The 27708-nt window shown below is 33.8% G+C and overlaps 1 protein-coding gene across 2 annotated transcripts; it reads left to right on the top strand.

The window, feature by feature from the left end:
- Window positions 1-2297: 2297 nt before the first annotated feature.
- Window positions 2298-23173, top strand: LOC132558747 (secreted frizzled-related protein 5-like). Of its 2 annotated transcripts, XM_060223343.1 has the most exons (5): window positions 2298-2343; window positions 2562-3940; window positions 17387-17467; window positions 18647-18937; window positions 19434-23173. In XM_060223343.1, the coding sequence occupies exons 2-5, from the start codon at window positions 3442-3444 to the stop codon at window positions 19481-19483; spliced, it is 921 nt and encodes a 306-aa protein (XP_060079326.1). In that variant the 5' UTR covers window positions 2298-2343; window positions 2562-3441; the 3' UTR covers window positions 19484-23173. The 2 variants fall into 2 exon arrangements, with proteins under 2 accessions (XP_060079326.1, XP_060079325.1); XM_060223342.1 differs by having other exon boundaries at window positions 18647-23173.
- The last annotated feature ends 4535 nt before the right edge of the window (window positions 23174-27708 follow it).

Here is a 27708-nt window from a genome sequence, read left to right as displayed (position 1 = left end):
AAGAGAATAAGACTTGAGTATTCTGGAAAGAGAGCGTCTTCTGCTTCATCGACAAACTCATGAGATATCAGTATTCATGGTAAATTTCTTGAAATGTACGTTTGATTTCGCTCAGTGTAATGATGCGTAAGTTTTGTGTATTTTTTTCGTTCCAAAATGATTGAGGAAAAACCAGCTTCTAGAGAATTACCTCATCTTTAGTTATATCCATTGAAAGCCATATGCTATCAGCCTAAAACCCATAATACCGACAGGATATTTACTGTTTAATACCAATTCAGCTTCTTTTCTAATACGATAAGTAAGTCAAATAACAATATATGCTTCGCATAGGATTTTGTAAATAATCGATATTTCATTATTTTTTTCTGAAATAGAGCAAGGCAAACTCCGTTAAACCGAAGATCAAGTTCCATCACCCTTTCAGTATTTTCAAAGTCATGTTTTTCCTTAATGCTGTGGACGAAAATGACTAGTTATCTATAACTATCTGTGTTACTACCAACACTGTGAATATCCCATTCACGAACCTATGAACCACTTCATTCTGTCACGTGTTGTAGATGATATGACGTAAATTGCTATCTTCTTTAAAACATTCAATTAATCAAATGATGAATCATTTCTGACTGTAACTACAGCCCAATCTGTCTAATACGACCCAGGGAATGTCTCACTGATTTTGTATATCTCTATAATATAGGATTTGAACTTGTGTTATCAAAAAGGCACTAAATTCTGAACGATATTTAACCCTATCTAAGTGGAATTCTTATTTGACATATTTCATTAATAATTACTGATGGCTCACTCCTTGCTCTCTGACTTTCAAATTAAACAGACTGTCTGTGTAAAGCTTTTGCATTCCATTGCATGATCGTAAGAGGTGAATTATGTTGGTCTTCAACTGGTCACGAGGTAGAAGGAAATGTTTACTGTAGCAATCAATATGTTTTTCTTTGTTAAAACACCAGGGGTTATTTTCGTCTAGTTCGTTTGGTTTATGATTTTAAAGTAGATTGTTGTTAACATTTTTGTTCAGATGTGCAGTCATGCACGTATTTATCGTCACGTGATAATATAAAATGATTTAATTCGAATAACGCATTAGGACTTTCATAAAGGTCCAGTGTTGTAAAAAAAGATATTTAAAGAGTACTTGATGATAAGTTACTCATTATAATACAAAATTATGGAAATATTTCGAATAATTAGTAAAATGTTCATATAACTGATTTAAAGAAAAGCACACCGAGGCACATCATTTGTAATCGTGAAACTACTTCAGCAGGGGTTTAATACCAAATTCATTAATTTTGTGTAATATATATAATATATATATATATAAACTTCCCTTATCTATATCACCTACATGTTAATCCCCCTTTTACAACACAGTTCGAGTCAAACAACCAAGATCAATGAATCAAAGAATGAGATTTGTATTTCCCGTCCTGAGTCTATTATGTATCGCCATTGAGCTCTGTAATACACATGGTATAACACACGCATCTCGATAGATACACAGGCCATGTTTCAATAATATTCATTTTCTTGAAAGGGACGACCGCAGTGAATGTAGGTTTAGTCAAGACTTGGGTATGAATCAAAAGTATGGGGGGAACACGATTAGAAGTCACTCAAAAGTTCAAACTACAGCACGAAAGATTATATCGGATGAAAAAATACTTGAAGATGTTAATAAAGATCGACATAAAGCTTTTTAAAACCAAACAAAAAAGATGTATATCCTTACTATTAAAATTACACTTGTGAGATAGAGGTTGGGTAGAGAAAAATCTTAGGAATGGCATGTAAAAGGGCCCTTTTCCCTTTGAAGACAATATAATGTAGATAGATGTTAACGTTAGATGCGCCCGATATGTTTCTTCATTGTGAACATTTACAAAAGAAATATTTTAAAACTAAAAAAAATCTTTCTTAATGATGCGTCGAGTATGGTAAGTGTAGTGATGTGTTATCAGGCTCGATCAGGCATCGTTTTTGGGAATGTATGAGGATTTATGACGTTTGATAAAGATTTAGTTTCTTCGCACATTTACCTTATCATTTTCACTCCTTTACTATGATTAAAACACATTTACTTAACACACATAGAGTTATATTACATACTGCAGTGACAGCTCTTTGAAGTTGATCTTCATACGTAGTTACTTGGCCCACCCCCTTTCCTCCTACCAGCCGCACCGAACAGCATATAGATCCTGTTCTTCAGCAGGTCATACTCACTCTGTATTTCCCGATTGTCCAATGTGAACACGAGCCCGTCGCGGGAGCGAGTGTCTGGGTACCTGGCTTGCCTATGCTGCCAAACCACTGTCTGTAAGTAAACCTTCGATCTCGCGTTAGAGGTGGGCGTGTGAAAGGGTGAAATCGTGTCCACGGGCAGTGTCTTGTTAAAGTAGCTACTAGCAAATAGAAAAGTGAATGAAAAAAAATCTACTATTTCATTTCAGTTACCTGAGAATGATAATGTAACCAGCCGAGTAAGGATAGGGTATTACGAGTTGTGAGTCACTCTCTCTCCGTTGTCCTTACAGGTGGGGACAGACAGACCAGCATCGCTCAATGGGACGACGGGCCCCTAACGGACTGACGGTCACAAAACAGCAGCTGCTACAGACTGCCATCGCACCATCGTGACACTGCTCATACTGAAGCAGTGTGTGTGTTAAAGGACTATATCAAAGGAATATTAACGTTTTTTTACTGTAACGGAGAACTTGGACTTATTTCTTTCATATCAACTGAAAGGTAACGTAATCAACAAATGAATATATTTATTATTTCTATTAAATGTCTTGCCCGTTTCTGCCATGTGGTGAAATGATGTAAAACAGGCTTATACGTTATCTAATACAGGCACTGTGCTATGCAGTTGAAAAGCTAGAAAGAAAAAAAAAGTGAAAACATCAAATTATGTAATACAGTGCAGGAGAGGCCCCAGATTGTTACTCAACACCGAGATGTTTTAGGTCCCTCGTCATGGAAAAAGACTGAAGTCTTGTCATATTTTATTAGCGTATAGACGGTTAACAATAGCAACAAAGACATTCTTTCAGTGTGATTTATTGTTTTATTTTTGTCTTCCTTGAACAACTACAAAACACACGTTCTCGGAACAAAGTTTAACTTTGAAAAGAAATATGAACAATGCAGTAAGGCTAAGATAGTTTTCCTCTTCTGCCCACGCTTGGTTTAGAAGACTGTAAATGAAAAAGTGTCGGACGTTATCTGAATTCCGAGGTCACTACGTAGACAAACCTGTTAAGGGGAAGAACGTGCATATTCATAGAACATTGTTAAAGGCCTGCAGTACATAGATTGAAGTCAGTTAAATCTACATGTTGGATCGATAGGTGATTTCTGAAAAGGGATTTACTTGCATTTGAACATCGTTGTAGAGACCCTCGAAAGATCATGATGAGGTGGCTATTTCTAATCAATGTTCTGATGTCAGTGCTCTATCCAGGACAGCCTGCAAGCTTCACGTACGATGGAATAGGATATTTGAGCGATGGTGAATCTGTTGAATGGATTGGAAGTAGGCCTAATAAGCCGAAATGTATTGATATACCTAAAAACTTAACTCTGTGCAAGGGGATAGGCTATACGGAAATGAGACTGCCCAATCTCCTGCATCACGATACTCTTAATGAGGCGATTCAGCAATCTAAATCATGGGTGTCCCTTCCGCGGATACATTGCCACCCAGACACCCAACTTTTTCTCTGCTCCCTCTTTTCACCAGTCTGTCTAGAGCGGACCATCAAGCCCTGTAGGTCACTCTGTGAAAGTGTCAAGGCTGGCTGTGAATCTAAGATGCTCTATTATGGATATTTGTGGCCTGATATGGTCCGATGTGACAAGTTTCCAGACGATTCGGACCTTTGCATAAAACCGCAACACAATGCCACAAGTGAGTATATCATCATTATATCGATCAATTGTATTCAATATATATCGATCCATTCGTATTGATTTGTGTTTTTGATACCGTTCAAGTTCAGCACATACGGCGTCAACAGTATTATCGCTAGTGCTGTTCAAATGAAATGTTTTAATCCAGGCGATACCGATGGTAATGGAATTTGAAGTTATATTAACCGAAGCATACGCAATGCTATATATAGTATTTGTGGCCTGATTCTATTGTATGAAAATGATCCCTCTTTATTTAGAAACTACATTAACCAGAATATAAGTAGTAATATGTTCAGTAATTGTTGCCAGCACCTATTGTATGACAAAGATTCCTGTTGATTTAGTACTTACATTAACCGGAATCTATGTATTTTGTAGTCTGATGCTGTTGTATTACATTTATTCCTGTTTATTAAGTAGTTACACATACAGGATATTTCGTAGTAATGCTTTAGTGTTTGTAGCCCGATTCTGTTGTTTAACGATGATTCCTATTTAGTAAGTAGTTACAATAACCGGATTTTTAAGTATGTTAAGTAACTGCAGCCTGTTTCTACTTTATGATTATGATTCCTGTTAATTTTTTAGTGACATTAACCGGAATATACGTAGTTTTGTGGTCTAATTCTGTTGTATGACAACTATTCCTGTATATATTAGTTACATTAACAGGAAGTTTTATATTAATATTTAGTATTTGTAGCAAGATTCTGCTGTATAACAATGATTCCTTTTTATTAAGTAATTACAATAACCGGAATTTTTATAGTAATGTGTTAAGTAATTACAGCCTGTTTTTATTACATATAAATGTTTTCTGTTTATGTTGTATTGCATTATCGTACTCAGTTATAAAAGTTTTATATATGTATTAATAGTCTGTGTGACGCACTGTAAGTACTTTAATTGCATATTATAAATGCTGATATTCACACGAAACTACTAAAATTCCTTCCAGTGGAACGGCTTGTCCGCTCCTTTTTGCACACGAAATATAGTAATATAGTGTAGAGGATATAAAAGGGTCCTAGGGATATTTATTGAAAGTAACACCTTTTCTTTTTTTAAGTTCTATTGAAACAGTTCTCGTTACCTTTAATAAGCATTAATCACGCGGTATATGAATTATGTCAGCAGGTGGTTTATGCCAGTTATAAGTGGTTTCATATGGTCAATTAGCGATTAGTGCCTGGTTGTAATCCTTATATAATTCACAAGTGGCTTCGGGGGCCACTGAAAGTGCAGCTTCTCCAAATAAAATTGTATTCCGTCATATAATTTCAGAAAAATATTCATTTTTTGCTCTTTTGTGGAAATAACAAGTGATTTATTGGGATGTATTCAAATAATTTCTGGAACAGATGTATCTTTTTTACTTTTGTAATCATGCTATTAAAAGTTGAATATTTATCTGGCAATCGATTCCCTTCAAGGATATTGATTCAAATTCATGTGTTGAAGGAATTGCCAATGTTTTAACCATTCCTTCTATTTATTTAAATACTTAAATGTTAAAAGTTATCGTGGGTGATAGTCTAATTTATTGTATTTATGTTGTCGTATACTTGAAAACAAACACCAGTGTCATACTTTGCTATTCGTGTGTACATGTACACATACACCGGTGTCAGGAGCGTGTTTAATGACTGACCGGGCGTGACATGTCAGTTGTCGCATTGTTCATAAGTGTCGCTCTCATATGTTGCATGGTAACCCTTCCAGGTACAAATACATTTCTTCAGCAAGTAGTTGTGACATGCTTACAGAAAAGATAACACGTTAATCTTCATTAAAACAACAAAGCCATGAAACATATTAATTTGTATCATTTAATCATCATCATAATAACTTCATTAACTTGATTTTTATCTTGTCTCTAATCTATTAGGTTTGTAACAAATTGGAATTTTCATTCAAGAAACTCTGTTGGAAATGAGGTGTAAATCACACTTTTGTCGTTTATGTAGTTAATTCATATTTTCTAAATTCAGACACACCGTTCCCTTCCATTTTTAGTTGTCTCGTGTAATCCTTTTTTGGCACAATTAATGTATTTTAACAATATGATAGTTATGCAGAAAACTACTGGATTTTAAAACAATGCGTGAGGGTTGTTATTAGGTACGATTTGTGAAGTTTACTTGATAAACGACTTGTCGATGTCGTTTGATGTCTTTATAACAAAAAGGCTTGGGATATTCTGTTCGTGATATGCGTATCATTTGGGAAAATGTACTGATAATTGTAAAATTCTGTTATAAAAACAGATATGGTTTGTGAAAGTATTGATAAAATAGTGATGGGCTGTGGAAATATGTTCTTAACATTGCTGTAAATTGTGAAATTCAACTGATAACATGACAATGAATTGTGATATACTGCCATTATGGCTATCAATTATGATATTCAGCAGATAACATGGCTGTAATTTGTAATGTTCAGCTGATAACAAGGCTATAAATTGCGATATTCTGCTGATAATATGGCTATAAATTGCGATATTTAGCTGATAACATGGCTATAGCTGGTGAAAATATGTTACTAACGTCGGTGTATGCTGTGAAAATATGTTGATATCATAACTATGCGTTGTTAAATTCTGTTGATATCATAACTTTTGGGGTTTTCAAATTCCGGTAAATGGTATGATTGACCAAATTAAGCTTATGAACTAGGTATGGCTAGCAAAGTAAAATTGAACTAGGTATGAGTGGCTAAGTAAAGTTCCGGAAATAGGTTTGATCGAAATTAAAACGACGAACTAGGTATGGCTGGTGAAGATAAGTTGACCAACTAGGTATAGTAGACGATATAAAGTTGATGAACTAGGTACGGCGGATGAAGTTAAGTCGATGAAACATGTATGGCTTGCAAAGTAAGGCTAATGAACTAGGTATGACTTAGATATTAAATTTACTAACGATGTGTGGCTGGTAAAGTTAGGTTGACGAACTAGGTATGGCTGAGATGTTAAATTGACTAACGAGGTATGGCTGGTAAAGTTAAGTTGACGAACTAGGTATAACTGAGATGTTAAATTGACTAACGAGGTATGGTTATCAGTGTTACTAGTATATTGATGAAATCAGTATGACTGAAGAGATTAGGTTGATAAATTACATGTGGTTGGTGACATTTTGTTGCAGAACTAGGTACGCTTGGGAAGTTCTCTTGTTGTTGCCCTTTCTTTTCCAAGAAACGCAAACGGAGGCACAAATATCTGGTAAAGAGTACTTCATGGAAATGCGCCAAAATCCAAGAAAGATATGGAGGAAGATATCATATAAGATTATCTTATCTGTTGATGGATGTCACGTTCGTCTCTTTGCTTAAGGCTGAGTTTATCAACACAGGTGACAAAGACCTTGAAAATTCCTCCATGTCAGTATGTGATACATATTGATGTCATCTTGTCTTTAAATAACAAGAAATTTACTGCTGACCATTTCCATCGTAAAAAACAAACACCATAATTGGGATGAAGGACGTGACAAACTTCTTTCTCTTAAACGAAATCAATATGGACAGATTTCACCAAGCTGTATGATAAGCATGATGATTTCAATTCCCATAGTATGATTTTTTCCACTTATGAATAGCAATATCCCTGCATTCCTAACCTATATCCCAAAAATAAGATTTTCAAAGGTTTCAAGAGAAACAGTTTAAGATTATAGGAAAGTCATGACAATTGCATTGAGAAATTACCAATTTCTTTGTGCAATTTAAGGCTGTACGTGTTTAATTCTCTGGTGGTACTGCATTTGTTTACTTTGTAACCGTTTGTGAACGTGACATTACTTTATTAACCAAACTTTAAATGCGGATGTCATCGAGGAACCAGGAAGGTTTCACCCTTCAGGAACATTTGTCCTTGTTTACATTTTTCAGAAATTTCCCTGTAAATGTTCTCATTCTCTATTCTGACACTTTCCTCGAAGCTGTGTTTTAAGTCTATTAGTTCGATTGTCTGTAGTTTCTTTGATGGAGTAGGTATTGATGGATCAATTAAGGTGATGGACTTTCTATTGCAGAAGAAGTTAAGTTGATGAACTTGGTATGATAGGTCACGTTATGTTGATGAAGTAAGTGTAATTGATGATATCAAAATGAAGAACTAGGCATTGCTTATGAGGTTAAGTTGATAAACTAGGTATGGTTGGAGAGATTAAGTTCAAGAACCGGGAATTTTGTTATGGTTAGCGAAGTTCAATTGAACTAGGAATGGTAGGCTAATCGGTCATTTTGATTTATATATGTGAAGCATTATCTATCATATGTGACTTCGTTGTACTTGTAGGGAAATAACCTAGCGTCTGCTACAGAGATATCGCTTGAGAAATTATTTGAATGTTAAGACGTTTGACATATTCAATAAAACATATGGTAATAAGATACGTGTCGTTTCCTCTCTACATCGTTTTTTTTTCATCTGGACTGAATATTTTCCTCAATGCCCTAGGCATAAATTGTGTTTATTTACGTAAGTTTATCATGTTTACAGTCATTGTCATAATTTTCAGTTAATAGTAGTTTACATTTAACTAGTCTCAGGAATGCTTCGTAAGCTTGAAATTTATTAACAGACTATTATGTTGTGGGCTTTATTCTAGAACATCTGGTCTACAACGGATCTCTACTCCACTGTAAAACCACGATATGTACTTGCAAAGTGCAAGCACTATTGTGGAGTGACTGCTCTAGTTTCCTCTCAGCTGGATGTCGCGGAGTCTTTGGGTAAAACGGCCTACCATAATTGACCTAATGTGTGCTCCGGAATCTGCTAATTGTACCTTACGCTATTAGTAGCTAGATCAAAGCATTACCAGTGTTTATTTTATGACAATGAATAGTCTTATTTCCCATATTTGAAATTTCGCGGTGTTATCAAAAGTTCGATGCAAAAGGGATAATAATGATATAGAGTGCTGTTTTCTTTATCAGTGGTTTTATTCCGCTTGGAAAATAACGACATGTTTTTGGCTTGAGCGTTGTTACGTTCGCTTGTTAATGTATTAGAACGTTGGTACTGCTGTTGAGAGTCTATTCGACTGATCAATAAATATCAGTAAAATGAGAAAAAATAAACATATAATTAAATAATCACTTTGGTTTTAGTTTTTATGGAATGTATATGCAAGTCATAACTTCAAAATCTTCAACAAAATCGATACTAAAACTATGTCTACAACGTTTATAAGGAGAGAACACGAGGACATCATCTCGCGCTTAATGTTGCTATTATGCTTTCTGTTTTGTATCCTTGATGAAGCCGATGGATCAAAAAGGATAACAGCGACTTTATAAATTCTATGATGATAACATTCAAATCATCCTACTTTAGTCTCAGATAATTTCCTTTCAAACAGTCTTCAAGTAGGTCTGCACCATATTTCCTTTCAATTTTGATAACGTTTACATATGATATTTTCATGAAGCATTTTAATTATCTGCTAATGAAGTTGCCAATCACAAAATATGTTGTTTAATTATTACACGATTCGTTTAGGATGTAACAGTTGATCGAGTTGAATCATATTTCTCTGGTCCAAACAGGAATGTACGTGCGGATGGTATAAAGATATAATACTGGAAGGGCTTTATTCAGAAAACGTTTGTAACTTAATAAGAGTCTAGCTGCTGGAGATGAAATTTATACTGCCACAATTTACTGATAAAATATTTGACCATAAGCTGCTGAATTTGGCGTTACATATGCAGAGTTGTTTTCCTTATGTATTTCATGAAATAAATATTTACGGAGGTGGTCTTCTGAATATATTTATCTATAATTGCGGTTACTATCAATTCCAAATCGTTCATTATTCACAGCACAGAGGATTTGCTGAAAGTTAACCTTCACAATCGACATGACCTTTCTTTGAAATCCATATATAAATGCTATTACCTTTATTAGAATGTTCTGTACATTATTCCGATCCCCTGTATTGATATATTTTCCAGGCCACTCTTAAGTGATCTTAGACTTATTTAAACTCAATATAAACTGTTGCCTTCTCCTTTGGACAGATCGTAAGGAGTAACTAGCCATGACCTCTTGCGGATATTGTCCCGCATGATGGCTACTTTTTGACCCTTTTAAAACACCACCTTGTCTTCCCTTATACATTCTATGCAATGCGATGATAACTTGAGTTATTTAACCCATTTAAGTGAATGAGTCATTAAATGACCTATCCTGAAGTGTGTCAAAGACATATATACAATAAAACGAAGATTTATTCATATACAAGTGCAATAAATTTGTAATAGTACCCTTGGAGTGGGATGTCACTACACAAGTGCCAACCAATACCAGACTGACTTCTAAGTCCTTAGGAGACATAAAGAGTTCACTTGGTTACCAAGCTCAGCAGAGCACATTCTCAGAAAGTTTGATGAATACGAATTTTGAACGAAGTACACACTTAAGCACAAATACAAAAGTTGAGTTTGAGCATGAGAACGGCTTCTTGAATACGGGCCCTTGTCTAATTATCCTTTTTCAAGAATTTCCGTGCAAAGTTTTTTTTCTTTCGATTCAACGGTTTTAAGTTTGGATTTCGATTTTGTTCGCCTCAAACTTTAGTTTGTTCATATTACAGATATAACGGGGAAAAAAATACCAGTATTCAATATGCTTAGGGAATTTGTCTTATATCAAATATCCTATGATTTCGATTATATTAGATTTAATGTCTGTTGCTAATGACGTCAACAGTTGAACTCGCCTCACCAGCACACCCATGGTTCAATCGCTGTCATCAAAAGTTCACTTACTTGTATTAGCAAAGTTCGGTGTTCGTTCACCTTGAAGATATTTTAATGATAATAGTGATATTGACATAACAACGTTTAGCCTGCCTTTGATGAATAAATAACAGTGTAAATGTGGCAGACTGTGAGTGCTATGCTCTGTATCAGCTACTATATGTCTGATGCTAACGAGAGCTACAGACATTTTTATTAGCAGCAAGTACAGGTGTGAAAGTAATGAACTTCACTTACTACACGCAGGTAGACTGCCAGACAGATACGTGCGCGTTTGTACAACCGAATCGCCCCTGTATTCGTGTGGTGTTACACCCACCGACTCACACTAACCTCTCAGTGAGAACCGGAAGTCAGTAGACTGGAACTAATTCCCCCTAAGAAATTAATTAGTTTACATTTCAGCATAAAAGGTTCTGGTGATGCATCTCTGATTGAAATACAATCTCGCAATCAATAGACATATGCTTTAATACTAGATTTTTATGATTACATATTATATATATATCATGATCTTATGAACACATGAAAAGTATTTCATATCGACTATATTGATAAAGTCGCTGCTTACGTTTTAATTGGCCTGTTATTTAAGTCCTGTCGCAATTGTACCCAATGGTACTTTGGAATGATTATAATATTTGATAGTTGTTTTATTGTGAGTGCCTGCCACCCTTTTGGTTACATGGTGACGTTGTCAAAGAATGATGGATAATTATTATAATACTTGTATAACGAGTAATGGCATTAAGGACAATGTCAATAAAACATATAACTCATTAAAGCTTCTTGTATATATAGCAACACCATACCATTTACTGTAGCATAATGTAAATACATATCAAAACACATTACTTACTTTAACATTATATGATATATGACAACACCATACCACTTACTGTAGCATAATGTAAACACATGTATAATATCAAACCATTACTCTCACTATAACATTATACAATATATGACAACACCATACCTCTTACTGTAGCATAATGTAATATATATTGTCCTAAAATACCATTCACTAAAACATATAGTATATAGCGACGACATACTACTTAATACATTATGTAATTTATTGTTACACAATATACATGTCACTGTAGTGTAATGTAACATATATCATCAACATGTCACTAATTGTAGTATTGTTTAATATATAATGACATATCATAACATTTATTGTATCATAATGTCATATTAGTGACATAACTTTTCACTTATCATTATGTAATATAGAGTGGCATAACATATTACTTATGTATCATCATGTCATATCACACATTATGACATTATGTAATATTTAGTAGGCACATTTCACTCATCGTATCATTATTCAATTACAATATTCCGCCAATTGTAATAGTAAATATTTTACAGTGACATAACATATAACTCATTATATCATTATTTAACAAACAAGTCGTGCAGCAGTTTCTACCCAGTAACCGCATGATAATCAGGTTACAAGAGGGATCAGTAAAATTTTCCGTTATTGAGGTTATTTTCCTCTTAACAGTAATGGTTTGCCTTTCCAATTTTGCACGAGTAAATGGTAAATTGTGCGATAATAACGTCGAAAATAAATCTTCTAGATAAGACCAGAGAATTACAACAGTTAGAAACATCAAAGACCCAGCTTACCTTGAACTGTGAAAAAAACAATTCAGTAGGTTTCATTAAACCATTGATGTTCTAGTATGTATTCAAATGTCAGTAAATGTTGTATCATTTTCATCGCGATTGAAGTCGTTCCAGATAAAATTATAGAAATGCATCCGACCTATCTAAGGAATGGCCTGGTATATATTTGTTGCTTGTCTTTCGTTCTTCATGTGTTGTAATCCTGTTAATTTCAACCATGTGATCTGCACTTTACAGGGCTGTGGGATGAATTAACTGTTTGTGAGGATATGCGTGATTGAATTACAACTCAGTGTTATCGTTGCTCCATATGTCTGTGATACAACCTTCCAGGGTTTACCATGCCTTTTGTACCTAGCCGGCCTGGTAATCGTAATGCACATTTATATGCACTTTACACGTGTCTAGCCCTAACTAATGCTACATTTATAGTTTACAACATGAAGGAAGACAGAACTCCGAAATACCTCTGCGGTATCGAAGCGATGTATAATGCTTGTCCCAGTATTCAAAAAACACATTTTTTGTCTGATTACTTCATGCGATGCAGAATTAATTTGCTGTTTTCTCCGGAGCATCATGTTTTTTATATTGTTGGGTGATAGAATTTGCCTCGTTTCGTTTTTTATATTTATATTTGTGATGATGAGTTTTCATTTACTTAATTGTTACAAAATATATAAATATGTAACAGAGATATTGGCGTTGTACCCATGTAGACATGATAGTGTAATTCTATAATAGACACTACTCCTTTGTGATTTTTTTTATATTTCTAAAACTTCCCAAATATAAAAGAATGTTTAGCCGATAAAATATCCTCGCCAAGTTCTCGTCGACAAATAAAGGGGTAAGACATTATTGCTTTTAATGTAAGGATGTTACTACATCTTTTTGATGTTGGATTTAAAACCATATGAACCTTGTCGATTAAATGTTAAATTGAGGGCAGACGCACCTACTCACATGGTAACAGTCAAAGGGCAATCTCCTATACATCTATTGGTGGGCCTCAATTTCTATATTATTTCTAATAAATAGGTCTAGATTTGATTTTTCGTATCAGCAATAATATATGTATATACTTATATACTAAGTACATATGAAAACAAAATGAGATATTATTTGATAAGAGGTTTACTTTTTGTTTTTTAATGTAAGTATATGGAGTGGTTAATATCAGATAAATTTTTTTCACCAAGTATAATTGGAAGAATTTATTTCATTGATACATCATTATACACAAACTACTTGAATAAAAGAAAGAAAGATTTATCACAATTGATGACTTTTAAAAGGATATCTTCGACCTACTTTCTGAATCTTTTAAGTTGTAACTCAACAAAAACGGATAGACTCTCATGTTTGACATGTCGTAAATTGATAGACATATATAAAAGAATAAAAAGGGCGCATTTTCATTGGTCAAGGTCGGTCATACGGTGATTATCTAAGAGACTACAACAAAAACCTACGGATAGGACCAATAACTCCGTCTCTACTTGAAGGCTTTTTATGACAATATAACTCCTTTCAGTTTTTATGTCCCTGATTGACAAAAAAGAGTCGTTTGATATTTTTTTGCTCGCATCCTCGTTTGATAGCTGGGTTATATGGAAAAACGGATAACATATAAATGTTTGTAATGGAATATTATGTTACCGAATATCCTTGCTTGATTTTCATACAATTTTGACTTCATATACAGCAAGTTACTGGTTCGTCTGTAATGGCTTCACGTCAGCCGTTGTAAGTAACAGACAGTGTGGTATACATTATATATAATGAGGTAAATATGTGTTGTGGGTTGTAAGATACACGTAATCTTGTGGTTTACAAAGGTGATATAAAGCAGATTGAATTGACGGCATATTAACTGCAGGTGTAAGATTCTTTTATATCTCGTGTTTATCTATTGCATATCACATACCGTGAAATCGTATATATTATATGTATAAAATCGGAGATGGTGTCGACTGACAAGCTCTCACTGTTAAGTACATTTTTCACTGAGCTCTTCCTCAGGTCGACCGACATGGTGACAAATGGTGCCCTTAAAGTACTCCAGGCTTTCCTTGGGATTTGTGGTAGTAGGTTGTACCAGACTCCGACATCAACATGTCATGTGTTATGGTCTTACCTATGTTTTACCTACTGTAACGGGTGTTTTTGTTTGTTCATTTGTTTACAGTTAAACCAGAACATTGAAGTAAAAGAGATGTATCTTTTAGAGATAACGCTTTCTTCTATTGTCTTTATTTCTCATGGTATTTATTTTCCCCGATAGCTTTTCATCAGCGAAAATTTGAAGCCCTCGAAAATAGCAATCTTACAGTACTTTGTATGAGATGCTTGTTTCATAATAAGGGATGTTATCTGTACTGAATGTGTACCTGTTATTAGCACTAAATTCTACATCTAGTTTTGAAATATATAGAGTCAGTTGTAAAATTTATCTACCCCGTATCTTCCTCTTGGAAAGTACTTTCGAGATATGTAGAATAATCTTGAAATAGTTGTATCCCCAAAATTTGATTTAAAACATTTTCAAGCTCGAAATATTCAAACCATGATGTCACACGCCTCTCTGTCAGTTTTTAATCAACTTTTTTTATCACACATGTTAGGGGTTAAGTACTAATGAATCTAGTTAAATGTTTTAAAGTGTCTACGTTTTTTTTAATATTTGTTCATTTAGGAGTATTACATTACAGAACGTTTGCAGCCATACTGTCTGTTTGTCCTTGATAACCCATAAACCATGGACAGATTAGCCTCATATCACAACATAGCATCATTCCATTATGTTCTACACTTCATTTGAGCTTGGTACTCATTGTTCAGGCTAAAATGTCAAATGTCATCCTGACCACTATCTAAAAACAAACTTGTCTACTGAACATTTCTTGAATCCCTCAACACCTCAATAGCTTAAGATCAGAAGAAAATTATGACGGTATATCTAAATGAACCCCAACTCACGCTGTTTTTTAACACCATCTCTGCAGCCTTCCGTCTGACAAAACAAATCTGATTTTTGTATCGATGTACGATTTATATTATTTGTTAGTAATGGTAGTGGTTTTTTTTACTTAATATTGTATCAAAAACATAAATTATTCTTATTTGAACAGTTAACAGGTATGAATCTACCACAACCAAGGGTAGATTTTTTTGGCATTAAGTAAAAAGTAATCAGGTATACACTACATAATACGGGTATATATCAAGCCGTTTCCTTTTATTGAAGAGAGTGCTATAAATGTCAGTTCTAAGTAAAGTGATAGTGTAAGGTAAAATTGATAGAGTATACATAAAGAACAGACTGCGCACCACCAACAAGATGAAGTATTTGTGGCGATGATATGTACTGGGGAGCATGGCTCGCTTTACATATTTAATCCATATCAGCTTACTCGTTTTCGTGTCACATACGGTTGACTGCCTCAACACAACGCTTGTCAAACCGTTACCTGAGGAGATTTACTGCTCCGCAATGTAACCCATGGGAAAATTGCGATGTATATAAACCACACAGGATAGACTTTTAAGTTTTTTCAAACATTTTATACAGGACTTGGTATATTAAGGACAACACTCGCATTTAGTTAGACGCTTGTCCTTAACGCAGATACTTTTTACTTCTGCAAGATTCAAAGTGTATTGGATATGTGATGTGATATGATTAATGCTTATCGTAATGTATTATTGATAAGTGACAAAAAGTTTTTTTTTTTAATTTATATTAGTTACCTGTTTTTAATTTGAAACTATTAAAGAAACTCTCTTCTACCCTTTTCCGGCATCGTCTCTGGTCATGTTACATATACAGTATATATGTCATTTTTATTTATACTGGGAAAAACCATGTTTTCCTTTAAAACACTTTGAAGAGTAGATATATGTATCAGATCAAAGTGAAAGTATTTTATTTTGCAGTAATGTTGAATGCCTCGTTATGTCGACTTTAATTATTCCGTCAACTTCAAAATAACGAGGCTGTAAATATGAAGAAGAATGATAACATTATGATTAATAATTAAAGCCAAAGAAATGCCAGATGAAGCACAAAATTAATGCAAAAGAGGAAATAAGAAATACATTGTAAAGATTTATAACTTAAGAGAACACATTATTATGATATACATGTGTTTGCCAAATGAACAGTAATATTTTAATGGTAAATGAAAACTACATTACACAGTATCAATACATGCAGGCAAATTTTCAGTTCCTAAAATGTAACAACGCGTGTGGTAAGGGAAACGCTTGCTTGCAATGTTGATGTACCATCACATAAACCGTTTTTTTAAATCTGATTTTAAGCGATAACGCACCATAAGTCTCAACGTTAAACATTTGATAATTTTGTTAATCCTGTATCATATACTACAGTTGCGTCCGTCTCTGCAAGCGAATATACAATAAGGTTAAGCTTGTTATTTCAGTAACACAGAATATGTAATAAGCTTAGCTTAATTTTTTTTTCGATCCCCACACTGTTTCTAACGTTACTGCAAGGGAATATGTGATAAAGTTGTTGTAAGTTTCAATAACAAAGGAAATGTAATAAGTTTATTTAAAACAGATTTTATTTATCATTCTGATATTTCTACAAGGGAATATATGATACAGCTGATGTAAGTTTCAGTAACAAAGAATAAGTAATGATATTATCTAAACCTATTTTGTATCTTTTCCTCTAACGTTGCTGCACGAGAATGTCTGCTAAGGTTTTTGGAAACTGTTTTAATGATAAAGAATGTGTAATAATATTATTATAAACTGATTTTTATCTATTTCAGCAACAGAATATGTCATTGTTTGATTATTAATGATTGGTATCAATGCTATTAGCCGTTTCAGCGACGGAGACTATGTAGAAAAGCTGTTTAAATCAGAATGTTATCACTACTATTTTCCGATTCAGCGATTTTGCAACAGTGAATGTATCACAAGGTCGTTGTACTTTGTGTAGTAGGGGGATAGACAAGATTTTTATATATGCCATTTTATATTTCAGCAACACAAAATGTGTGTGATGCATGTAACCAACCTCCTACATTAGAGGGAATCGTGGACAACCACTGTCGTGCCCAGTTCGGTAAGTTCCTCACCATTCTCTTTCATGAAACATATGTTCCTTTTTAATTCCTCTCAAGAATGTTTGATATTACATCTGTTTGTGTATAGGATAGTCCATGGCTCAACATTAGGCGCAATGAAAAGTACATTTATTTTTGTATTACCATATATTATGGAAATATACATAGTAATCGAATTTCGTTATCGGCCATGAGAGCGAAATTAATACATTAATTTGTACAGTATGTTATATATCTTCAGATATCAAAAAGCTTTAAGCAAATATATATTTATCTATGGCCGTGAGTTATCATTATCTGTGCGTGTTAAATATTGTTTAATAAGGATGTCTAGTTGTGTATCAGAAAAATATGTTCGGACGACGGCAATGAATGTTCCAAAATACATATTATGGTCAAAGAGCTTAGAATCAAACGTACACATTTTCGGATTTTAATCATAATCATTATTGTAATTGTAACTAAAACATTATAAAGGATGGACAATCATGAATATAGTTTCGAGAGCAATACGATCATTTGCTGGAAAAGACTTATAAATCAGCGTGGAAGGGTGAATGTTCCTCATTTTCTTGACTGTTTCATAACATCAGATATTCAGAGCAATTTTCAAAAATGTAATACCAAATTGTCATATATATTTTTGCACATCAACGGCCCTGCTAGAAACGTTTTGAAATTTCCCTAAATCATATAATCTTCAACAAAGGTTGGTTTGACGATTGTGCTTTAAAACTTGCTGAATGCATAGAACAAAGAATATCTTATGAAGGACAATCATCATTTGAAATCACAGTGTGTTTCTTCGATAGCTCTATAGAAAAAGTTGAGTTTGCACATTCAATCCCTTTACAATTTGAACCAAATCTTTATAAATGCTACATTTTTGCTCCCTCGAATGGTTCTATAGATACAGTGTTGCCGTAAACACTTTACAGTAATCCATGTGCATGATTACATATATACTTTTGTATTGTAAGTCTTTTATAAGTGTCTCATGTAGAAAATGAAACAGGTAGCTTTTTATTATATCAATTAGAATAAATCAATAGATAGAACTGTTTTAACTGGTTATCAGGAGATATGATAAGACATCAGTTCCTTAATTTGATGCATCGATGTTTACATGTTGACATTGTTAGTTAACACATGCAAATATTTATATTTTATTTTCTCAGTCGCAAAGGTCAAAGTGCGAAAGATAAAGTTGAAAAGACTATCCAAAATATTGATTCTCAAGAAGAAAAAGAAATTTTATAAACAAGGCACTTTGACCAAACGAGAGAAGAGAAAACTGAACTTGGTGATCGAAAACGGAGCCCAGTGTGAGTGTGCCACAGTCAATACAAGCAGAAGTGATTCATTCATTATAATGGGGAACAAAACGGAATCCGGAGTTTTCACAGTGTCCTATATCAGTCCTTGGAGGAAAGACAGGGAGTTCAAACGAGCGCTCCGGAAAATAAAAGGTGATTTTGATTGCAGTAAGATTATAGAAATAATTGAACAGCCAGGGGGGAATAACCCTACTCCTCCAATGAAAGGAGGAGGTGGTAAAGGCGGTAATAAGAGGGGTAATAGGAACCGCCCTAAAAAGAATAGGAAGAAAAATAGGAAGAAAAACCGTCGACGGAAGGAAAATAGAGGAAAGGGGCGTGGTCGTAAAAGGTCAAACACTCCTCAGACTACTGAAACCAACACAAGTGGTTGACGTCGCACGTACATGTGGTCAAACAGGCATAATGTGTGACAATGGGTGAGCTGTCTTTCAAGCCAAGAGTTGGTGCGCAAAATACTGCATGGAAAAATTGGAAATATTATCGAAACATTTTGTTTTCAAATGGACTACATATGTTGTTTAAAAAATGAAATCTGTGATAGTGGATCTACGCGTGTTTGAATTCCAAGATATAACGTTTAATGTGAGATGTGTCTTTTATAATTATAGCCTATAATGTATTGCAGGCAAAACTACCTGTCGAGCTGGAAGTATGAGGACCGAGTTATTTGGGTAAGGACCAACAGGCTAGTGTTGCACTTTGAATTCTTACACCAGAAAGATCAGGGGTTGTGCTATATTATGTATAATGCCAATGATTGGTATGGATTTGCCAGTTTGATCCAAAAGCAAAAGACATGAAATAGGATTAAAATGTGTAAATCCACCCATCCATGAACAATTGTGAATGACGTCAAGGTACATATATGGCTAATTCCTTGTAAGCAGCACGTCCTCTCTGTCACGTGTATTACATACCATTTGGATGGGTTACACGTGAATGATTCTTTCTTGGCTAATAGATTTCAGAGTGTACAAACGACTCGAGCCGACTAGAAGGTGACCCCGTACACTGTAATTTACCGATTTCAAAACCGTTTAACGATGCCTTTGTCTTTTAATTTTATTTTGTATTTGTCTTGTAAAATCAATCATGATACTATGATATTTTTGCTTTTAATTGTTTTTGCACGTACAGCATTGTAATGTACAAAGCACCCAGCACGGAACTCATTCAAGTGTGTAGTTGTCCTATGTAGAACATATCACAGCGTGGGAACGCGCGCTCCACAGGACATCGCCATACAGGATGGCTTTAGGAAAAGCGCGAAAAGTTTCAGTGAAAATGTTTTTCTGGTATTTTCGTTGGTGTCACAAGAGGTATTAGGGTGGGATGAATAAAATACCATACGAGAAAATACTGTTATAAGATGAATATCGGTCGAGGAGAACTAACGAGTAGAAATTATCGTATCCCTGTAATAGCATCAGATGTAGTTTTACATAACCTATCAAAATATGTCTCGTACATCTATTGTAGAATATCTGGCGGAGAATTTGATCGGCTTTATTCTTTTGCGATTCTGAAAGATTTCAGTTTTACAGAGATGGGACGCGACTTATATATAGAGAGAATAGATGTGCTTAAAACATTATGGTGAGAATTTGTATGTTCCATCTTTATTCTTTAATAAAAACGATTCGTTTCACAACAAGTTCAACTTCTTACTTCATACAATTTTCACGTTAACCCTACAGATGTTCATATCACGTTTTCATCGTTAGTTGGACGGTATACCAAATACTGTACATGGGAAACGTACATGAGACATGTATATATTGTGTGATAGTTTTTTGTCCACTGTTTAATTATTATGTCCTCGTTTGTTACCCTTCCTTACACGTAACACGTTACCCTACACCAAGTCCTAAGCCATATCAGTAAAGCCCAATACGGCCACTATATGCCGTTATGCATCATGTCCTCACCTATTGCACCTAACTGAAAAACACGTCCCCTGCACCGTTTAATTGTATAGAAAAGGAGACTTGTTAAACACGAATTTCTTTCGCACGACACCCATAATTCATGATTAACACTTGAAATGTAATTCAATACATTATATTTGGAAAACATATTCACATTCTTAAAGTTTCAAACTACTGATGATATAAGAAATTCTTCCATGGGCCTTTTATTGAAATTGCTATATAAATGAAATCTGTACAAATTTCAAGACTTTTTTTTATAGTTATTAATTAAATTGTTAAATGAACTATCACATTAAATAGCTGCATATCTACAAATATCCGTGATAGTTGTTCTAATATTGAACAAGTGTGTAATTTTTCATATATTGTATTCATCAATTTTCTGACATTATTTTTAGCAGTTGTCAGATATATTTTTTTTAAAGGGGCAATACAAACGACACCATACTTGTGTGGATACAGTAGCGCTAATATTTCGCAGCATTTAATTTCAGATTTTTTTTCTGTTGTGAATTTGTGCTTGAATTTTGACAATTATGCTGATATGTATCTGAATATTTATATACAGCACTTTCAAATATTTTTATTGCAATTCGCTTAATATTAGGCGCTATGCACAGTAGTATACTTTTCTGTCATATTTAAAAGTGAAATATTCGCGCTATAATGTATAGCTTGTACACTAATGGTAATTATTTTCAGAAAAAAAGAATATTATTCATGAAACATTCTTATAACACGATGATTGTACAAAAGACACATGAGTGAATAGCACATTTCAATACAAGTTTGGAGTTAAATACAGTAGAGCCAATCAATAAATTCAACTGCATCATAAGATTTTATTACGAACATTCTTAATTCGATTTTGCTCGAGATAAACGAAAGTCGTGGTAGCTGAAATTATCAAATCATATTGAATTCCAAGTAATGAGGTCAAAATAACAGTGTTTAACTTTACATTTGATCTAACTTTATTTTTATTGAGAATATGTTGGACATGTTTTACCTTTTTATAATATCGATGTAAACACAGGAATTCTAACATAATATGGAAACTGGAACTGAAGTAAAAGTTGGTGAATATTACCAATACATGCCTCATATCAAATACATCAACTATTACTCACACACTCTATTGATTTAAATCTTATCTTTCTTTCTGGAATTTGTCTGTGGAAAACGTTGGAATGTATTTTGACAGCGATGTTAATATTTCTCAATCGTGATTTTATCCAAACGAGAAAAATTCTACTTGAGTTGATATATCACTACTTATATGAGAATGTACATTAATATGCTTCAAACTGTAAGGAATTTCTGGAAACATGTTTAATTCGATGTAAATGTATATGAAATATTGGCTTCCACTTATTTTTGCCAGGGATTTCTCTTGTTTGAAAGTAGAAAAAGCTGTTTCTTATATTTCAGCTTAAAGCGATATGAAATTTCTTTATTACTTCTGGAATAGATAAGAATACTGAATTCCCAAAATATTAGCTTTAATAACCATTCAAGTACATGTACTACGAGCAAATTGGAAATGTAACATACTTGCTCACCAGTATTCATCTGTTACGTTCTAGATTTCATTCACTAAATAATTTAAGATATGCAATGCCTTTTCCCTTAACCAATATGCAGTATTTCGATTCTCTTGAAGTTTTGAAAATATATGAAAGGAATTTATAAACATTTCAGGACACCCGTACGTAGGTTGATGATTTCGGCATGACTTTATTGGCTAGTCTTAAAATAAAACATCAAGTGACGATGTTTTCTTTCAATTGTGACGTCACAGTTTACGGGAATCGTTTATCCATCACAAACGAGGAAAACACCTTTCCAAACCCAAGGACTGGTTAACATATTATCCTCGTAGGTTTACTATCAACTTGTATAAAGTATGTTGTAAATTTTGTGCCTAACTCAGCAAACTCTGTGTCTTTATACTGCTTGAAAATTAATTAGTACTGATTTGGTAAACACAATAAGCAACCAAGATTTGTAGGAATTTGGTATGGTCATGTATTGTTGATGTACAGAATGATACACATGCATCGCCTATCAGTGAGCCTGATTCATGTTGTATCAACTTCATAATCACGGTGTTTGGATACTGAAACGTGACAAACAACATGGAGATTGCCTAATTTGTCATTGATATATACATCACAGAAATAGTAAGGTAGCATTGCTTTCAATTGTAGACAACCATCTGGAACCTTTTTAGAAATATTTCGACTGTTCCGTACCTTGTTTGACTAATAGAGTGACTTTGATCCTTGGAACATTTATAGAATATCTACTTTGTGTAAATGTTTGTATCAGATTTATAATATTGTTTCTTTATGTTTTTCTTATTACTTTGATGTCAATAATCAACATTATTTCAGATGCAAATAAACCTATTTATGAAGTCGTACTACAGTTATTGGAATTATCTGTCTGATTTTGAAAAGTATATTTTTTTCATTTTTCATATCTTATTTCATATTGTGTTAGGGTAAAATAATGCCAGGAAAAGATCATGAGAATCAGCTTTAAGAGAGTAAACCAAACAGCCAGACATTCTTAGCATTAAGACTTAAATTCCACAACGAAATAGAAATGTTCTTAAAGACATCATGACGCCCACCTATCAACTGTCTTTAGATATTATGGCCGTATAATATTCCCTGACATATAACAAAATAAAAGAAACCAAGCGAGGTTTGTTTCAAAACCCAATAACGTAGATAGCATACTGTAGGTGTTCCTTTAAGAGGGTGTTCCATCTCTATGATAAAAAATAGATGTGTATGGGGACGTTATGATGTTGGAAAGGGCCAACAGTTCCAGCTATGGTTCGTCTTGGAAAAAATTATATGTGCAGTGAAGACCACATGGAAGAAATACATTGATAACAGAAACAAAGTCAACCTTAACATTAGTGCAACGGTAACATAAATATGTAATTTTCCTACGTTCATGTTCTCATCCAATACTTGTAGTTTTGCTTTTAGGTTGATAGTAGAACTGCGAAAAATAATTTCTGCAAGGAAAGAGCTCATTAACAAGGTAAAAAAGAAATTGGCGTTCCTGAAAAAATAAATAAATAAAAACAAAAATACTCACTGCGGTATACTTTATCAATCTGTAATAAAAGTTCAAATTGACATACAAAATGGGAATAAATACATCTAAGTGTGCTTGTAATGAAAGGGATGGAAATATCATATAAATATGATATTACAACAATTCTTATTTTGGAAACCTGCCATGATTACGACATATATATTTAGACTCTATTGTGGAAACACTTGACGATGTAAACCAACAGTTAGTGAACTTGTTGTCATGAGATCAGAAAGGGCAGGACTTTACTTTACCATCTATAAATCAATGAATCGTTATAATTTTCAGGAAGCATATTTCACGTTCATTTTTATAAATCTAGATACTATTTTTACTATCAACAGAGCTTTATCTATATGTCATGAATCACTTATGAAGGCGTGCACCGTAGTTACTTAAGCTGTCGACCCGACATGGCCTGCTTTCGACATCTTCCCATCAGTGATCTCTTTTGTCGTTTTCATTGACATCCTGGAGATGTTTGAATTTTATACTGTTTGATGCTGTAACACTGAAACACATCTAAGACGCGTTTGTTTAACTTACCTGTGTCAAATAAGAGTGAAATACGTATCCCTTTTATCTCGAGTTTGAGTTTTGGTTCTTAGTTAGAACGGTTTTCGTCTAAGTCAGTCAACAAAATCACGAGCTGATTAACATTTGACTACTATCTCAACATCGAGATCAGATACTGTAATGTATATTGAATAATCAAAATAACTATAAATTTATTCGAATAATGTAATTAACCATGGAAAATGTTAAATAACTTTATCACAACTTCAAAATAATGTGTTCACATTAAGATTATTCACGTATTATCAGCATATTCGAAGTAACGAGGTTTTCTAATTCAAAGTATGTTGAAATATGCATATTTCGAAGCTTTTCTGTACAAGTACATCACATATTAAAATATTGACAGCTTGGTGAAAACCAGTTGTTGCAAAATCTTACAAAAACATAACTTCTCTGTGTATTTAAAACCAAAGAAAAATTGCCCTTTTTTCACCTTTTTATAATTTTGTATAATTTTTCTAATGGAACTCCATATTATCAGTAAACACATACAAAAACGGCATGCTTCTTTATGGCTGATAACCTGTTTTCTGTCTGTTTGACATTATCACATAAATGAAGCATTTGATACGGACTTTTGAAGTACTTCTTCGTCTACACTTCTATTTTTATACCGGAAGTCACTTTAAATATTTCTGTTTAGTTTCAATTAACTGTCATACACGATGCTGAAGAAATCAGCGTGATACAGAACATGTCCTATGATATCAGTCTAACGCTGTTCTCTGGAGTATATTTCGGATGCAGTGTTTTTATCGTAATCTGCATCGACTAGACTTACGTTTACTGAGCTGTCAGAATATACAGACTGCATGTATGATGACTGTGATATAACCCACTTTTCTAGGTAGTATTTTTATATAGGAAAAGTTTCATCAAATTTGAATATAGTTTGGGACATATGTGGAATCATGATTAATATGTATCCCATACATTGTGTATCAACTCTTTCACATTTTTGATAGTATGACTTGCTTATTTGACAAAAAACTTTTTAAAACAGCAAGAAGAAATCTGTTATCCAAATCAATTTTATTCTTCATTATTGGAGAAAACGATTTCTAGTTTTATGTCTTCGAGGCTGTAAAGGTGTCATTTTGCTGCTTGGAGTAAGTTTCCTATTTCGCATAATACTTGTACACACGCATATGTAAATATAAAAATAATAGGATATTATAAATTCAGTTCAAACTCAAAGTCTAGAAAACAAATATAACATAAGTACAGGAGAAAGATTAACATGGACACACTTGAAAACGTTAAAGATGTTCCGGAAAGGTAAGCATCTTTTGCTCCACCGAAGACACTCGCAATGTCAATCCAAGAAAGCAATGTCACCTCGTAAATAAATATCATGTTTGTAACGAGGAACAAGCAGATGCACAAACGATGACCGGACATGTCTACGTCATATTGAATTATGTAATAGGATATTTTCCAAAGAAATAATGATGGTAACAATAATATTTTACACGTTTTTGCTCAACCTCATTTTTCGAAACCTTGCGTTGCAAATGTAATAGAAGGGCTGTCACACGTCCCAGCACAACCTGTTCTCTCACACAATTTTCTCTCTTATGCAGTGCAAAAGATACAAATTTAGATTTGATACAAAAGCAGGGTTACTATGAAGAAAAGGAAAGTGCAGCCGAATGAAAACTGTCCTTGTTGGTTGCGTTGTTGGTAAACGGCGAAATGTACGACTTGTATAGAAAAATCAGTCTTGTTCTTGATTTCGAATATTTGAGGGTACATAATGGTAGAAATGATAAAGAAATATTATTATTCAAAGAAAAGACATCACCTATCTGTCTTAAAATGAAAAAGAACCTTTAATTGTTTTCTTACAAAGAAACCAACATCTTTATCGTGAATTTTCCATTTCTGGATAGATTAATACCTGCTTTGCTCACAAACAATTTACATGTCAAAGTCGATTCGATATTCAGGGTCTTTGTCCCAAATATCACAATTTCTTAGCAAGATGAACAAAAGGTTTGAAGAATATTGGGAAGTTTCATGGTCGCCACAATGATTTCATTTCAAAATAATTTATTTCTTTGTGCGATTAGTGTACCTGGTAATTCTGTTTTTGTTTACCTTCTCATATGAGAACGTGACATGAATTACTTGTATTGACAAATATTTACAGTACGGTTGTCGTCTATGATGCCTCGAATACCGACTTTATTGCGCTGGATATACTGATCATCCCAGCCAGTTACATTATATCAACAATAAATTTCAGTCTTTCTAGTCCCTAGGACAAAACTATCGAGAGCCAGGAGTGAGGTCGTGTCACGGGAGACATTGAGGAAATGAGACGAGAAACTATCATAACAAATTAGGTCGCTTTGTAGAGTGGAGACAGTAGGTAGATTTCTTACTCTCCAGCTACAAAAAGTGTCCATGGTGAACACATAGGCAAGAAGGAATTGTCTACCAGAAACGCACTAAATGAGTCCTTAGTTTACGATATCTTTGCTTTAAGCGTTCTTTTCCATAAAATAATTCCGGTTTAGTTCGTAACCATTTACCTACTGCGCCGTCCAGCTTTATTTGGAAAGAAATATTTATCTGTTCAATTTATATCTATTTTTTTTTATTTAGGATATTATTAACTGGAGAAAATCGTGACCTCTACACTATAGAAACACACTACTGCCTGGCGTGGACCCTTTATATAAACGATCTTAAACAAACGTTAAACTTAAAATGGCAAAATTTATTAGTTTTACGTCTAAACCATTTTCAAATAACCAAACTTTAAAATATGAATACAATATGTGTAAGGAACTAACAGCATCGTGGTATGACCTGATTTACTTAAGCAAACGTTCTGATCTGATTTGATGACCTTAACAACCAAAAATAGATGAAGGGATCGCTTCACTAAGTTAATTAATCATAGAAGATGTTCAGCTTATCGGCTTCCGTGTTTAATTATAATCTATTGCAACCAACCCCGAACTCTTAAACAGTCTGGCGTTTTGTGTTAGTCGCTCTACCAAAGACGCCGATTTGTTTGTTTCGTTTCTATCAAAGTTAGAGTCTTTGTCACAAGTGAATTGCCTTTATTTATTTCAATATACCGAAAATGCCGTATAAGGCAGCTCCGCTTATCTGAAAGTCGCTTTATGTAGATTTGTTTGATGACAGAAGAGAATCTGTCTGATGTGGCTCTGTCGCTCTGTAAGACGCTGTATCTGTCTTGTGAAGATCTTTCTTTCTGTTAGACGCCATATCTGTCTTATGAAGCTCCGTCTATCTGTA

The sequence above is a fragment of the Ylistrum balloti genome, unplaced genomic scaffold (genome assembly GCF_031769215.1).
Source record: "Ylistrum balloti isolate Yb309-2 unplaced genomic scaffold, AGI_CSIRO_Ybal_v1 Utg370820, whole genome shotgun sequence".
NCBI lineage: Eukaryota > Metazoa > Mollusca > Bivalvia > Pectinida > Pectinidae > Ylistrum > Ylistrum balloti.
The sequence above is the reverse complement of the archived record's forward strand: the minus strand, read 5'-3'. Positions and strand labels throughout refer to the sequence as shown.

What these genes read in the sequence shown, in the direction of transcription:
- LOC132558747 (XM_060223342.1), top strand. Translation starts at nt 3,442, where the DNA reads ATGATGAGGTGGCTATTTCTAATCAATGTTCTGATGTCAGTGCTCTAT. An exon ending in ACCGCAACACAATGCCACAA is followed by an intron (nt 3,941 to 17,386) that starts GTGAGTATATCA and finishes TTTATATTTCAG; the next exon opens with CAACACAAAATGTGTGTGAT. An exon ending in CCACTGTCGTGCCCAGTTCG is followed by an intron (nt 17,468 to 18,646) that starts GTAAGTTCCTCA and finishes TTATTTTCTCAG; the next exon opens with TCGCAAAGGTCAAAGTGCGA.